The sequence below is a fragment of the Musa acuminata genome, chromosome BXJ3-8, assembly GCF_036884655.1.
Source record: "Musa acuminata AAA Group cultivar baxijiao chromosome BXJ3-8, Cavendish_Baxijiao_AAA, whole genome shotgun sequence".
Classification (NCBI taxonomy): domain Eukaryota; kingdom Viridiplantae; phylum Streptophyta; class Magnoliopsida; order Zingiberales; family Musaceae; genus Musa; species Musa acuminata.
In genome coordinates this window covers 9,061,345-9,076,189 of record NC_088356.1, presented here as the reverse complement: position 1 = coordinate 9,076,189, position 14,845 = coordinate 9,061,345, and the positions used below count along the sequence as shown (strand labels likewise).

Below are 14,845 nucleotides of genomic sequence, written 5' to 3'. Positions count from 1 at the left end.
GGCCAAAGCGATGCATCAGAGACCACCATGGAATCATACATGATTGTGAGGCGCTGTTGGCAGGCAGAGAAATAAACTATAACGAGTAGCGCCCCACTATGAAACCTCGCGCTTCCGCAGTAGAGTGGACGAGTACTGGTTGACCAGATCGATACCTTTTTTAACACTAGGACTTGTACAAGGGTCCACAAACCCAGTTTTGTAGCAATGTGCGAGGGACCCAAAGCATGCTTCAACACTATTCCCTCCACAGGATAACATCATTTTCCAAAGTCCATGACCCCTGATCATAGATCAAGATGGATAAGACTCTCAGGTAAGATAAGATGGTGATGATTCTTGCGTACATGGACTCCTGCATTTTTCGATCATCCAAATACAGGTACCATAATTTTGTTCTTCCACAATCAAATTCCTACATTTAATGGAGATTACAGAATCTTCTCCTGTTCACGAGTGATGGTACAAAATAATGATGCTGCGGTTTCTGTGGACTGAGGTCATAATGATTTACAGGTGAAAATAAAATGGCTAAAAGTATAGAGGCAGTGATTACCCATGAACACGCCACAAGGAGAACAATTTCCATAGAAGCAGATTCTTCTATGCTTAAAATTTTGAATCCTTGATGATGGTTGATATTATGAATCTGTGTTAATAGAGAAATTTTTTGGGCAATAATGGTCAAGTGATTTGTATTTACTTGTGATTTAGTTCAGAGAGATTTGGACTTTCAGAGGCATCATTTATCAGAAAAAGCTTCTCATCGTCACCGGTCGGCCTATCAATGGATCAGATAAAACCTTCTCACGTAATGACCCAATCCATATCCATTCTGGGCTTTCTATGCTAGTTTGGCAAGGCTCACAGTGCATGTTTATACATGGATTTGTATCACATTGTCCTACTATAAGAGCATCTATGCTTTACGTCTAAGTCATTACTACATAAGCTAATGGAAACCTTCTCATCTAATATTGTTAAAGCCACATATATCATCAATCAACATTCACTGCTGTGCACAATTTTAGCTATTTACTATCAAGAGAAATATATATATATATATATATTTACTATCAAGAGAATTTGATTGATGGACACGTTCACTAAGGTCAAAATTCAATCAAAATACTTCAGCAAAACCATGCAAGGATATATTCTTTCTTTACTCTCATGGATAGATCTTTAGATGCATGAGAAATGGCCTCAGTGGAAACACTTCAAATCTCTTTGATACCGTCTCGTCTCATGTAGCTTAGTTTAGCTGCTGCTCCCAATAATTTCACCATATATGCCCTTGATTTTTGCTATCAGTGCGTCCCTGAGATGCAGATGGGTATAAGGATTCGACAGATTAAAGCCATACAGCAGTTTATGAAATACATCAAAAATCTCCAACATTGCAGTAAATTTCACAAGAGGAAGAAGGAAAATGATATGCGGTGAAGAAAAATGCTCATTTATGTAATAGCATTGATACGATGAACAACATAATATCCTACAAAGTGGAAACAAGATACCTGTCAGGCTTGAAAACCAGGTTGTGGTATGCAAACCACTGCAAAGATTTGAGAGCAAAAGAGAAAAGGAATTAGTTAGTCTACGGAAACAATCAGTGTTAGAGACTAAACAGGGTTTAGTATTGGCGTTTCAATTACAATTAATTGCTTTCCTTCCCTTGTAGATCAAGAAATGCAAATCAATGTTTACCAATGATCTTAGCAACAGCATATGCATAATATATAAGCTTATTTAGGTCATGTGAAACGTAATCTGTATGATGCAAAGAGGATGCCTGCTAAGTAGATGCATGCAGTAATTGACTTCGCTTAATGGATGAGACTCACCCCTGTGTAGCCAATTCCCACAATTTCAAGAACACCAGGAACTACAGGAAGCCTATCGATAGCCTGCAGAAATGAGAACAGATTTAGGTAACATGAGGACATCAGAATCTACGAGAATTACCTGACAACATTTGACATTTACAAAGGCAAAAGATGGAATGCTGAGATTAGTTTCAGTATTAGGTGTACCGAGATCATGCCGCCTGTGCTCCACAGAGCAATAGCTCCAACAAGTGCAAGGCCGCTGATTGCATACTTGTCTTCAAGTTTGTCCCACTGCCTACCTAAAAGAGGTCAGTTGAAATCTCCAAGGGCGAGAATAATGCACATAGGGAGTATGAACAGGAAAAGCTGACCGCATCTTGTATCTTCTTCACGATTTCTGGAAGCTCGGTTGCAACTTCAGCTGATGATTCTCCTGCGGCCCTGACGATAAATTTTCCTGCTACTTTACGACCTGAACCACCAAAAATCCAGAGGAAAGCATTTAATTGCTCTTCTTTAAGTCTGTTCGTCTCTATGCCATTTTTCTGTTTGGCTATATTTATATGAGACTCGGAATGAGCTTAAGAGCAAAGATTGAGCAGAAAATAGAGACCATCCGATTGCTTTATATAACGCAATCCAGCAAACGCCATAGAAGGCTTCGCATGGACGATGAATTGCCTGTATAATGGCTTATTTAAAGCAGCAGGGTATCGAGGAACCGAAGGACTTACAGTAAGCAGCAGTGGTCCATGTCTCTCTGGCCTGCGGGCGGCTGGGCGACGCGATGTGGGGCGGAGGAGGCAGGGACGGGAGGCAGATGGAGTGCGGGGCGGACTGACGTGGGGTCACCTTTGCGTCGACCAGAGCCGGGGAGGTGAGGCCGCATGTGACGCTGGTGGTGGAAGCCATGGCTCAGCTACCAGTACTCGTCTCGCAGAGATGGCTTCCCTCCCTCGTTACCAGGCTTTGCTGCACTTAAAACGGTACTCGGGAACAGCAGATATCGTTGATGACAGAACGTCCACCACTCGTTCCGAGGGGGCCGATTGGATGGCACAGAATATATATGGGAAGGAGGATAGGTGTTCTGTGGCATCCGTCACTGGAACAGCCAAAGGATGGAACGAGATTGCCTGCGTCTTGGAAATTACTAGCATTTATAGCTCCAGTACCGGTGAATCACTTGTTATACCGCTGTAGTGTTTGTGGTGGACCAGAAGGGCTCGGGGAACTATCAGTACCAGAGGTTGTGTCAAAGTATCAACCAGCAGTAATGTATGGATCGAATGGCAGCAACAAAAAATGATAGAGGATAGACAACTCGGAGCGCAGATTGCAGGCAGGAGAGAGAACGTATCATTTGGTGGTTTAATTATTATTTTTTGCCCAACAAAGTTTCTTGTCTTTTCGGTGTTAATTCCATGATAGATTTTACAGCCGCCTGTAAACCTTTTGGAAGAACAGGTTAAATCTTTTGAAGTGATTGGTGGATGTAAAAACGTTGCATTCCTAAAAGATACATGCGATCGAATGATTGCCGATGCATCCTAAAAATTAAGACGAACTCATCTGCTATTCCATCTCATCTTCTTGTTGTCCTATTTGCTAGAAGAGACATGGCATGAAGCAGCAGAAATGATCATTCCGAGATCTCAAAGAGAGGCTTTACGTTGTCATACGTGTCCTGAGGTCGATTCCTCACTTTAACTAGCTGAGCCGGTCAAGGTGATGTGGATCATCGACAGGAGGGTCGTCACTGTGCATTATTGCTGCACTGCACGGCGTATCGCCCATAGCGGATGCGCTTACGCCCGCGTCTTTTCGACGAGATCTGCTGCTTCAACTGCTCGCTGAAGGCCGCAGTCCTTCGAAAGTACCGGTCATGGACGACGAGGAGGCATGGAGGCTCAGCGAAGAACATGTGCGGCGCCAGAGGTGCAAGGCTTTTTCGCGTCCGCGCCGTGAATTATTATTGTTGGCAGATTGCAGAGAGGTCGTCGGAGGAACAGAGGTCAAACTGCTTCTTCGTCATGATGACCAGTGGTAGCTGTAGCTTTCTCTGTCTGTGGTTCATCTCAGCACATGGGAGCTTACTCTAAAGAGCGAGTTTCGACTGCAAGGGCAAATAATTGGAGTTCCCACAAGCATGCTTTCATCTTAATGAGACAAAGTTTGGGGACGTATCGACTGTGGCGGGTGTCATCACGCCGAGCACCGTCAAGTGCCTGATTGGATCTGCCACATTTCCTTACAGGTCAAACCTCCACCCCACGCCCCCGGCCCCGCCACCCACACCCCCCCGCCCCCCACCACCCACCCCAACACTGTGGGACTTACATATTTTTTATATTTAATCATAAATTTTTTATATAAAAAATATATTAATTTTTTTATAATTTAAAAAATAAAAATAAATAATTTTATTTATCATAACATCATCAGCTATATATAAAACAAAATATATTGGATCGATATAAAAGTAATAGAGAAAAAAATAATTTTAATATCTCTATCGTTTTTAGCATGTGAGATGTTAGAAATTATTTTTTTTATTGATAAAAAATAAAAATAATATTAAAATTTTCTTTTTATCCATTATTTTTATATCGATCCAGTACATTATGTTATGTGTTATGTTTTCTATCAATGTTGATAGTATTATAATAAATAAAATTATTTATTTTATTTTTAAAATTATAGAGATATCAATATAAATTTGTTAAGTATATAAACCGTAATATTAATAAGATCAAAGTATAAAGGATAATTTATAATTAATTCTAAGAAAAAAATGATTAGAGAACAGAGTAAACCAAGTTGTGCTTCGAGTTAGTGTAACTCGCCTTTTCGATAGGAATTAGATGGTATCTTTTTTCTTATCGAATGTTAATAATTATTTTTAATATTTTTTTTAAATTTAGATAACAAAAACTAAACCTTGTTAATACCCCTAGAATATCTTATGTGTAGTGAACGGCATGCATAACTTTGATATTGTGATTGTAATTACTGTATTTCCAACTCATGCCTTGATAATTATTGGCCAAGTAAAATAATTTGAGGTTTTATATTTTCGTAATTGTTTTTTTCATTTTTAAACAGTCGAACCTCCATATTTACATGAATATTTATTGGTTCAAATATTAAAAAAATTACTCATGAAAAGTTACTTATAAAGGATGGTAACAAAGAATATAGACCTTCATAATCGCTTAGACAGTTTTTATATGATATATTGATGTGATTTAAGAAATTAATTTGATTATGATATTAGTTTAATTGTATTATAAGATCGATGTCATATCAATAACATGCTCTCGTATCGATATGCTTTGGTTAAAGATATAAAGAAAATGTTAGAAGAGAGTAAAAGAAATAAAAGAGTTTAATTTTATTTAATTATTTTTAAAGATGTTTGATAGAAGATAAGATTTTTCCAATTATACGAGGAAATTTACCATCTAATTCCCTTAAAACCTTAAGGGACTTGAATCTTAGATCCCTTATGAGGACGTAAGTCATCGTAACCAAGACTCGAAGGGATGAGATAGAAGTGGAGCTCTCTACCAATGGATTATATAAATTGTCTACTATCTAAAAGATGGGCTAAGGACAGAAAAGTTACCATAACTAGTTTTCATGAATTGCAACCGTGTTTACCGATCCCATTTACCCCTCGACGCAAAGCAAGAGGGAGAAGAAAGATTAGGATACGCTCACAAAAGTACACAAAACGATGTCTTTGTCACTTCGTGTAGTAGATAAAAATCATACGACAACTTTGAATATTTAATGACATCCTCGACGTCCCGTGAAGTTATGTGAAACTTTTATCGTTCACGTCCCTTGTAGGTGGTGCGGCCATCAACCCCACCCCCGTTTAGTCGAACGGAATGATTGCTATTGAAATTGATAAGTATTTTAATATTTTTAAAGTTGAGTGGGATAAATATTTTAATATAATAACTTTTTTGTGAAAGAAAAAAATTTCAGTAATTAAGATATGATTGTCGTATAAATATATCATATATTATTGAATTTTGATAAATAGAATAAAATGAAAAAAAATATTTTTGGTGTTATTGGGTTTAGGGAATCTAGAAAGGATATTTTCTAGAATTTCTAAAAAACACGAGAGAAAATGGTATAATTTTTTTAAAATTTATATGATATGGTTTATAAGAAAATTATGCCTAAGCGAGAATAACTCAATGTATTGTAATTGATTTTTTATGTATTAAATTTTTTTAATTATATATATATATATATATATATATATATATATATATAGTCTAATCATATTAAATCTTATGTCGACTTTCTAGTATGTCTGTTAGTTTCTTAATCTTTGAGTTTTATTTTGATTTTAAAAATCTTCTTTCATTTCCAATATGTGGTGTCAGGTCTTAAAATATTATCATAGATTTAACAAAAATAAGTGACGAATATTGTAAGGAGTGTAAAGCAAAATTTTTTTTTTCAGAAGGCAAAAAATAGATAAAATACTTATCAAGAAAGATATTACTGGAATTAATAAGTATTTTGAATTCCTGTAGATAAGGAATCCTAATATAAAAAGAAATTTTGGAGAATGAATTATATTCTATTAATTATGACTTGATTCTTCTATAAATATTTTATATATTTTAAGATTTCAGTGAGAAAAAATAAGATGTGAGAAATATTTTTGGTGTTCTTAAGTTTTTCTCTAGGATATATAAATAGAATATTATTTATGATATTTAAATAAGATACTCTCTAAGATTTTTAAATATAATAAAAATATAAATTTTTTTAGATTTATGTGATGCGTAAAAAAATTGATAATTTATTATAATTGATCTCATAAAGAATTTAATTTTTTTACATGAATATAGATTAAACTTATCAAATCACGTTAAAAGATATTATTCTTTTATAAATATATGTTTAATTATTGATCTTTAATTTTTTTAGATTTAAAATTATTCTCTCCCTCCCTACCAGTGGCCAAGTCTCTTCACATACCGACAAACTCGAATTGTTGGTGCCGTGACAGCAAGGGCTCATCAAACCGGATGCGTTATCCGTGCTGTGTGACTCCATGCACAAGCAGATGGTGCCCTTGGCGACGACCAACCACAGTCCAAAAACCCCTCTACGAGGACTTACTGACCTTTCATCGTGTCACCCTCCTATTTACCTATAATATGAATTGTATCTTTGATCCAAGAATTGTATATTGGTTCTGAATTTTAGTGGATAATGTGGCTGTTTGAATTGATGTAATTTGTGTTGGAAGAGAAATATTTTAAGTGATATATCTTAAGGATTTGACTCCCATGACGTGTGTTCGGATTGGGTCATGATAACGACAGCACGTGTTGCAGGCTACGCAACAAAGTTCATTTAACTCCTCCATAGGCAGCTCTATGTATTTTGAGACACGCACATATCTTTCTTCAAATAACTGAATATAGAAGAAAGTCAAGGGAACGAGAGAGAGAGAGAGAGAGACAGAGGAGCCCACGGCTGTGTTGTCTTCGTTGCTGGACAAATCTGCCACCAAACAATAATGCATGGGAGGGGCTTGTGATGGAGTCGACAGGAAGAGGTCCTCAATCCCCCCACAGCTCTTCTGTAGCTAGCTAGTAAAGATGCAATCGCCGCCTGCTTCCCTTTTAACCACCCCATGGTGGTTTGGTTGCTTGCTTTAGTAGCCATCTTATGTTGTGCGCTGTATCACTTTGTCCACATTTCAGCTTCCCCTCGCTATCTCTTAGCCTTCCGCGTTCCATATCACCGCTCCTGACTTCTCTGCTTCTTCTTTCAACTCAGCATTTATGTTGTTGCATCCCTGCGTCTGTAGGGAGATCAGGAAGGAAGGCGGAGGAGCAGCTGGGTTCCTAACCGGTGATGATGCTTGTTCTGAATGTATTTATTGCTCCGGGCGGGTGGTGAGTGGCAGAATTTAAGACAGAAGCCTGAACTATGCTTCGATCGTGAAGAGGAGAAGCAGAGGAGGAGCGGTCAGAGGTCGTTCGATCTGCTGCCTGGAGGAGCAGAGCAGCGGGAGTGGTCAAATTCACATCTGTTGCTGCTGCATTGCCTGCTGCTCCGATGGAGCAGCTACGAGGAGAACCCATTAATGATGCCCTTGTAAGCCCTCCCTCGAGTATCCCCAACCTTTGCTTTCGTTTATTGTTTTCCTTGTCACTTTCGCTCCTGGTCACATCTGCATGAAGAAGACCTATTTGCGGATAGAAGAACATCGATGTGTTATGGGATCCCACTTTTGGACATTCCATTCAATGCGATGCAAGTAATGATCGTTGAACATGCAATCTATATATGGCTAAGCTTATGTTTTCTTATGTTGTTGCTTCAGCTTAAACATACTTGCCTATCCCTTCATTTCCCCTCTTTCTTTGTTTCCAAAGCAGTTGGTTAGAGAGGAGCCGAGCGCAGGGTGCTTGGAAGCAGGAGCAGCGAGCGCCACCTTCTCTGAACATCCTGAAATGATCTATGGGAACCTGTTCTCTCACCAAATGCCTTTCCTTCAACTACTCCAAGGAGCCATGCAAGCAGGGGAAGAGGAAGTCGAGCTCCATTTGCAACAGTATCAGTATCAGCACGAAAGTTTCTTCACTTCTTGCACGCAAGAATCCAACTTCCAGCTCCTCCTGCGGCTACAGGGCCAGAACTGCTTCAAGCAACTGCGGACGGCCGAGACGGACACGTCCCGCGTGGTGGAGCAGCTGGAAAGCTGCATTACCCACGCGTCCGAGTCGGAGACGAGAGGCGTGGTCCACCATAAAACGCCGGCGACCGTTGCCACGACCGGGCCAACGAGATCCGCGGCGGGAGTCGGGCCGAACGAGCGGCGGAAGAGGAAGAGGCCGCGGCAGGCTTCGACGTCGAAGAGTGCGCAGGAGGTGGAGAGCCAAAGGATGACCCATATTGCCGTGGAGCGCAACCGCCGGCGCCTCATGAACGACCACCTCGCTACCCTCCGCTCCCTCATGCCGTCTTCCTATGTCCACCGCGTACGCTTATAGTTCATAATTCGCAATCCCACCCTTCCCAGACAAGCTTCGACCTGATGTGTCTGCGTTGCTGCACACAGGGAGACCAGGCGTCCATCATCGGTGGTGCCATCGACTTCGTCAAGGAGCTCGAACAGCGCCTCCTCTCCCTTCGAACCCAGAAGCGGCTGCTGGAGTCGGCCGCCGTCCGATTGAGGCCCAACGACGACGAACCGCGCCACACGTCCGTGCTGCACGACGGGTTCTTCATCTCGCCGCAGTACACAGGCTATTCGCGGTCGCAGCAGCGACGGCGATACGCTAACGGAGAAGAAGCACAACAGGAGGATGGAACAGGGGTGGATGTGGAAGCGACGGTGGTGCAGGGGCATGTGAATTTGAAGGTGGCCACGCGGCGGCGGAGGGGGCAGCTGGCGCGGGCCATCGCGGCCATGGAGGAGCTCCGTCTCTCTGTGCTTCATCTCAACGTCGCCTCCCTCGAACCCTCCTCCATCCTGTACTCCCTCAGCCTGAAGGTCGGTTCACCATCTGCTCCCCGCTTCGTCTGCCATGTTAGACGTCGCGAACGCGAGCTGATGACTTCACTGTTTCTTCGGAGTGCAGATGGAGGAAGCGTGCAAGTTGGGGTCAGCGGATGAGGTTGCGACGGCGGTGCACCAGATCTTCAGCTACATCAACGCCTGCTGTTGACACGACGCTGAAGTTGTCAGGACGTACGAGACGCAAGAGAAAGGGAAAGGAAAGGGTCGAAGAGATGCTTGACTGGACCACGTCTACAATTCTTGAACTATGAGGAAGAGCGCAGCAGCAGCAGCAGTAGCAGTAGGAGCAGCTTTCCTTTCTTCTAATATATGCAGTGATGGGAGCTTGTACTCTTTGGGTTGCGGTTTTGCCAGCTTTTTCGCTGTTCGTTTTCAATTATTTTTTTGTCTTCGGGAAGAGATGCTGACATTTGGGCTCGCAAAGCGTTTCGAGTTTTCCTAATCATGATTGTAGTCCAATTCATCTCCTGGTATCTTAGTCGCTGTTCTTATGTCTGTAGCATTCTATTCCGCCCGCGTTTTAGATTAAGATGACAACCCTCCTCATGAGAGCAGTCTTCTTGTCTCAGGAACTTTTTACACACACACGTATGCATTTGAGCTGAATACCTCTACTTCGACATGTATAGCAGCATATGCCATGCATCTCAAATTCCAGACATTTATCTTGTTCTAATTGTGGAAAGGACCTACTTTAAGATAGGTAGCCATCGGTCTGTTCTCTCTCCGAGTATTGGTGCCACCATCTTCTCTTCTCGTGCTGCTGCAATAGGCCCTCCCTGTCTTCCGCAGACGCAACACCGTCCATTTCCGGAGCACTCCACTTGTACCCAACGCGTGCCTGTGTCTTTCGACCGCTTCTGCCGGTTCTCTCGCGCCATCAATCGACTGTTCGAGTTGAGCAAGCCAAACCCAAATTGCCGCGGTGGTCGAGCCCAAATTGTCGAAGACGAAGAGGATTCTACTACGGACGAGGAAATGAGCCTAGTGTTATTGACTTATCATCGATTTTAATGGATTTGGGGGAACTTTAGAGGCTGAGGCTACGTGCGGAAAGGAAGAAGGCTCGTAAACCGTGTTTGGAAAGGTTGATGAGGAAAAGACGTCGACTGCGGGTCAGAACAACTTTTTTGTCTCGAGATCCTCGTTCTCTGGCTACAGTTGGATGACACTTGATGACTACTTTTTATCTATTTTGAGCACCAAATTAAGTAATACAATTCCTACAGCATAATGACAGCATGGAGGCGTATTAATTAGTCATTATGCATATATATTACGACATCGTGACCTATGTATATATATTATCAATTTTCTATTTCTTTAATGGGGTGGAGTGAGTTGAACTCTCTCTTAGTCACAAATTTGACAATGATAAACCTAACATATATATGTTTTTTTTATTCAATTTAAAAGTTTATGCTTCTAGAGTATGAATGCATGATAAATTTGTGTGTGTGTGAGAGAGAGAGATTGAGAGAGAGAGAGAGAGAGAGATATGGGTGGATGAGGCCTATGAAACTCTGCAGCCTGGCTTAGCCTGTCCTACACGTGGGCTGGGAATTGTACAACTTTTCGTTGGCTCATATATCTCATATGCAGCATTTGCACACGCATTTTCACTCTCAATTCCTTCACTTTCACCTTCACCCAAGTCTCTTTTCCAATGGCAGTATCTTAACCATGCCTTCATCGTCTCGGCCAATTGAGTTTTGTATCAGTTATCGTATCTGCTTCGCTGAAGCTGCCCATTGTACTATGCCTCTCGAGCCCTCTTTTTGATCTCAATTCGTCATGAATATGTACATGATTTATATCATGTCATCATTTATGGGCTCAAGAGGATGTGGTCGGATAATTGGGAAATATGATGCGCCAAGCTGAGACTCATAATTGGGTGTGATTTTGTAGGAAGTCCATAGTCGGCAGCTGTGGATGAAGAGCAGTGTTTTCTGCTACTGAAGGTAAAGGATTTTTCTCACCCCTCATCTCGAAAGGACACACAAGCAATCTCCAGCAGCGTCCAGCGAGGTTGAACCACCATGGCCGAATTCTGCGTCAAAAGAATCGCCCGGTCTCCACTTCTTTCGTTGCCTGCATTCCACATGGTATGTTTCGCTGTTACCATGCCAAGATCCATTGACCAAGCTGGTAATGTTTCAGAAGCTTTGAGAACTATGTCCAGATGAAGATAATGATTGAAGCACACCTTCCATATCCACACGCTACGCTTTGGAAAATTTCCATCGACTTAAGAATTATTTGTGCTCTTCGACTGGATTCTAGAGTCCTCTGCTCTTCGGTGGATTCTAAGCCGATCAAGTGCATCCCACACAAACGATTACAACAAAATCATTTCAGATCCTCTTACTCCACGCCACTACCAGATTGGAACAGGAAAATTCGGTGAAATAGATAAGACTAGTTCAAGAGAAAACAATGGTACAAGGGATGTGAGCAGTTCAGTGTGACAGATAACATAGTCAAAAGTAAACCCCCCACCACTAAAACAGCGCGTTCGTGGACTACATGATGGATACAACGAAAGCGCTCAGGTATTTGGGTAGACTGTGTCGCCAACGAACACCGTCGTCAGCGCCACCTGATGAGTGGTGACTACGTCACGTTGAGATGTTGCAGGCGGCACAGTCCACCTAAAAAGCTTTCTCCCTTTTGAAAAGCTCCAGGCAGTGTTCGCCGTCCAAGTTTCTGCTCCAAAACTTCTTGTAGTACTCGTCGTATGTGTAGCGCCTATAAGTGGCTGGAGATCCCTCGCTGACGAGCTCCTCCGGAGGGCTAATGATCACGTTGTTGCAAGGACAGAGGAAGGATGCCACAGACATCCTTTCCTTGTTCGAGTTGACGACAGCTCGATGCCAAACGCTGTTGTACCTACCGTTGCTTAATGCCTGCATGAACAGATTTAATTGTCAGCTACTACTTGTCAAAGTTCCAACGCCGACTGCTGATCTCAGATATGAGATGGGATGGCACTACAAGTACGTATTCATTATTAAGGAAGACCAACCCATTTTGTGAGTACATAATCCAAAGTTTAGGCTAGTGTTTTAGCTTCTTGAGTGCAGGATCGCCTAAGGCCATACTGTCAATGGCCGACTTTGGCCACCTCCAAAACAGTACGCTACACAGTTCGACTAAAGAGCAATGAAAAGAGAAACAGGGGTACTTCGGTGCAACAAAAGAGTGTGTGATCCATTGTCACCTGTAGCTGGTCACCGATGTTGATGACCAACGCGCTTGGCTTGGGATCCACTGCCATCCATTTGCCGTCCCTAAGAACCTGCAAGCCAGCCACATCAGAATCCTGGAGAAGAACAGTGAGGGCATTTGGATCAGTGTGGGCCGGCAGGCCATATGTGAGCTCAGGTTCCGGGCACTTGGGGTAGTAGTTGATGGCCATATGTTGCTCTTGCTCGCCCAGCGCCCTCTCGATGAAGTCCTCCTCCAAACCTAAGCTCAATGATATTGCTCCAAGGAGACGGAATCCCAGTCCACGAACTTGCTGACAGTAAGTGCTAACCACTTCCCTGTGACGAGGAAGAAGAAGGAAGAAGCACAAGCTCTTCAAATTTGATCATCAAGAAATTAGACTATTCAATTAAGCCAATGTTTTAGCACAGATCCCACTATTGAATGCATAGTTTCAGATGTTACCAATGTCGCTCCGTTGTCCTACATCTAAGTCTGATTGGTTCCTTAGCATGTGCGAGCACATGTTCTGACGCTCGGTTCGAGTTGTTTTTGTCCTCACGTTTAATTGCCTACGAGTCCATAGTTAGTAAAGAAGCTTCTCTTCTCTCCCCGGGATGTGAAGGTCTTTTTGAGTACAATTAGGTTCCTATTCTTTTGATCAGAGTCTCGTACTGACTCAGATTTTGGGTTTCTTTTACGTCAAGAAATTTCATGGTCAAGTCTGTGTCAGATGACATCCCCAAGTTGATTTCCATGTTACCTTCGGCTTTTCAACAATAAGGAAGCTGAAAAGCCGGAGGTAGACTCTATCCGGCCTCCCCGAGCAGACTTCACTGGCTCAATTCCCGTGAAGGGTCAACTCAAAGAACCGATGTTCTTCTCTAATGCATGCACGATGACTCGATTCCTGTTGAAGGGTCAACTCAGAGACCAGAACCCATGTTCTTCTCTCATGCATGCATGATGGTTCAATTCCTGTGAAGAGTCGACTCGAACCGATGTTCTTCTCTCGTGCATGCATGATTGCTCAATTCCTATGAAGGGTCAACTGAAAGAACCGATGTTCTTCTCTCATGCGTGCATGCTGCAAGTGCAAAGGATGTAAACGCCACGACATAATGCATGAATAGAATATATCGATTAGCTGCAAACCAATCTTTTAAAATCTATTGGAGCTTTCTTGAACTTCCTAGAGAACGGCGTTGACTAGATGTTATTCTACCACATGACTCCTCTCCCACTAAAGAGGATGAAGAGGAGGAGAAGCACGAAAGACTTACTTAAATGAGGAGGGATTAGAAGGCCAACCGGGAACATACTCCTCGAGAGGATAGCAGTGAAGCCGGAGGTAATCCCTCCAATTGTGAACCAACTCCTTTTTTACATTAAAGCTCGTCGAAAGTCTAATTTTCTTCGACGGGTCATCGGAATATAGCTTCGCCTTCTCCTCGGAAGGAAGACGGAAGAACTCCAGACCAGTAGTCATCATCTTCACCATCAGTTCAGTGTCAATTCCATGGTTCACAACCTATTTGTGCACAGAAAACCAGAAACGATGCTTGAGGGACGCAGTTGAGCAGCAAGGGAACAGTTACAAGCAGGTTATTGGAATTAGTAGACCTGGAAGAAGCCGTAGGATTGGCAGGCTTGGCCTATACGAGAGATGATCTGGGCCTTGTCGGGGGAGCCGAGATCGATGATGGGGATGCTTGCGTCGGTGATCACTTGTGTGAGGCGAGGTCTTTGAGACTCTGGTCTTACGTAGTTCTCTGGAAGGGTATGGTGGTGTGTTGCGGTGGAGAGAAGCTGATCCGCCATGAGAGATGGTAGAGTGACAGAGCGAGAGAGAGAGAGAGAAAGCGAGAACACAGAAAGATCTGCGAGAGGACCTTACGGAACTCGGGAAGAAGGTGAGGGGGAGCGCGAGAGGTTAGCAACTGCACCCATTTATGGTCCCGGCCCGCGACTGACGTAAGCAACCTGAAATTTTTGACGTCATGACCCACGCCATGTCATGATAGAGGGAAAAACCGTTTTCTTCGTTTATTCTACGTTCTGTCTAACAGAGGAAAAAATTGTTTTTGGATCTCGACCACGTCATGACCCACGTCACGTCACACCTCTGTCGAGTCAGCACGAGGGCTGACTTTCCACGTCGAACCGAAGCCTATATAGGGAGGCACCCCCTCTGCAAATTTTATCCCGAAAAGCTCGGGACGATGCCGTATGG

General features: G+C 42.6%; 3 protein-coding genes across 4 annotated transcripts; 1 reads left to right on the top strand and 2 right to left on the bottom strand.

Annotated features, from left to right (window-relative positions):
• Positions 1-1,107: 1,107 nt before the first annotated feature.
• LOC135644525 (protein CURVATURE THYLAKOID 1B, chloroplastic-like) lies at positions 1,108-2,843 on the bottom strand. Its single transcript, XM_065162175.1, has 6 exons — positions 2,567-2,843; positions 2,204-2,304; positions 2,037-2,123; positions 1,848-1,910; positions 1,521-1,558; positions 1,108-1,321 (listed from the first exon to the last, which is right to left on the bottom strand). Exons 1-6 carry the CDS (start codon positions 2,742-2,744, stop codon positions 1,261-1,263), a joined length of 528 nt encoding a protein of 175 aa, XP_065018247.1. The 5' UTR covers positions 2,745-2,843; the 3' UTR covers positions 1,108-1,260.
• A 4,512-nt stretch (positions 2,844-7,355) lies between these two features.
• Positions 7,356-9,850, top strand: LOC103994233 (transcription factor bHLH57-like). Of its 2 annotated transcripts, XM_018830172.2 has the most exons (4): positions 7,360-7,973; positions 8,258-8,860; positions 8,941-9,375; positions 9,464-9,850. In XM_018830172.2, exons 1-4 carry the CDS (start codon positions 7,935-7,937, stop codon positions 9,548-9,550), a joined length of 1,164 nt encoding a protein of 387 aa, XP_018685717.2. In that variant the 5' UTR covers positions 7,360-7,934; the 3' UTR covers positions 9,551-9,850. The 2 variants fall into 2 exon arrangements, with proteins under 2 accessions (XP_065018753.1, XP_018685717.2); XM_065162681.1 differs by having other exon boundaries at positions 7,356-7,973; positions 8,941-9,850.
• A 1,956-nt stretch (positions 9,851-11,806) lies between these two features.
• LOC135645329 (flavanone 3-dioxygenase 2-like) lies at positions 11,807-14,528 on the bottom strand. The gene is made up of 4 exons (XM_065163625.1): positions 14,236-14,528; positions 13,896-14,143; positions 12,626-12,950; positions 11,807-12,311 (listed from the first exon to the last, which is right to left on the bottom strand). The coding sequence occupies exons 1-4, from the start codon at positions 14,431-14,433 to the stop codon at positions 12,057-12,059; spliced, it is 1,026 nt and encodes a 341-aa protein (XP_065019697.1). The 5' UTR covers positions 14,434-14,528; the 3' UTR covers positions 11,807-12,056.
• Positions 14,529-14,845: the final 317 nt, after the last annotated feature.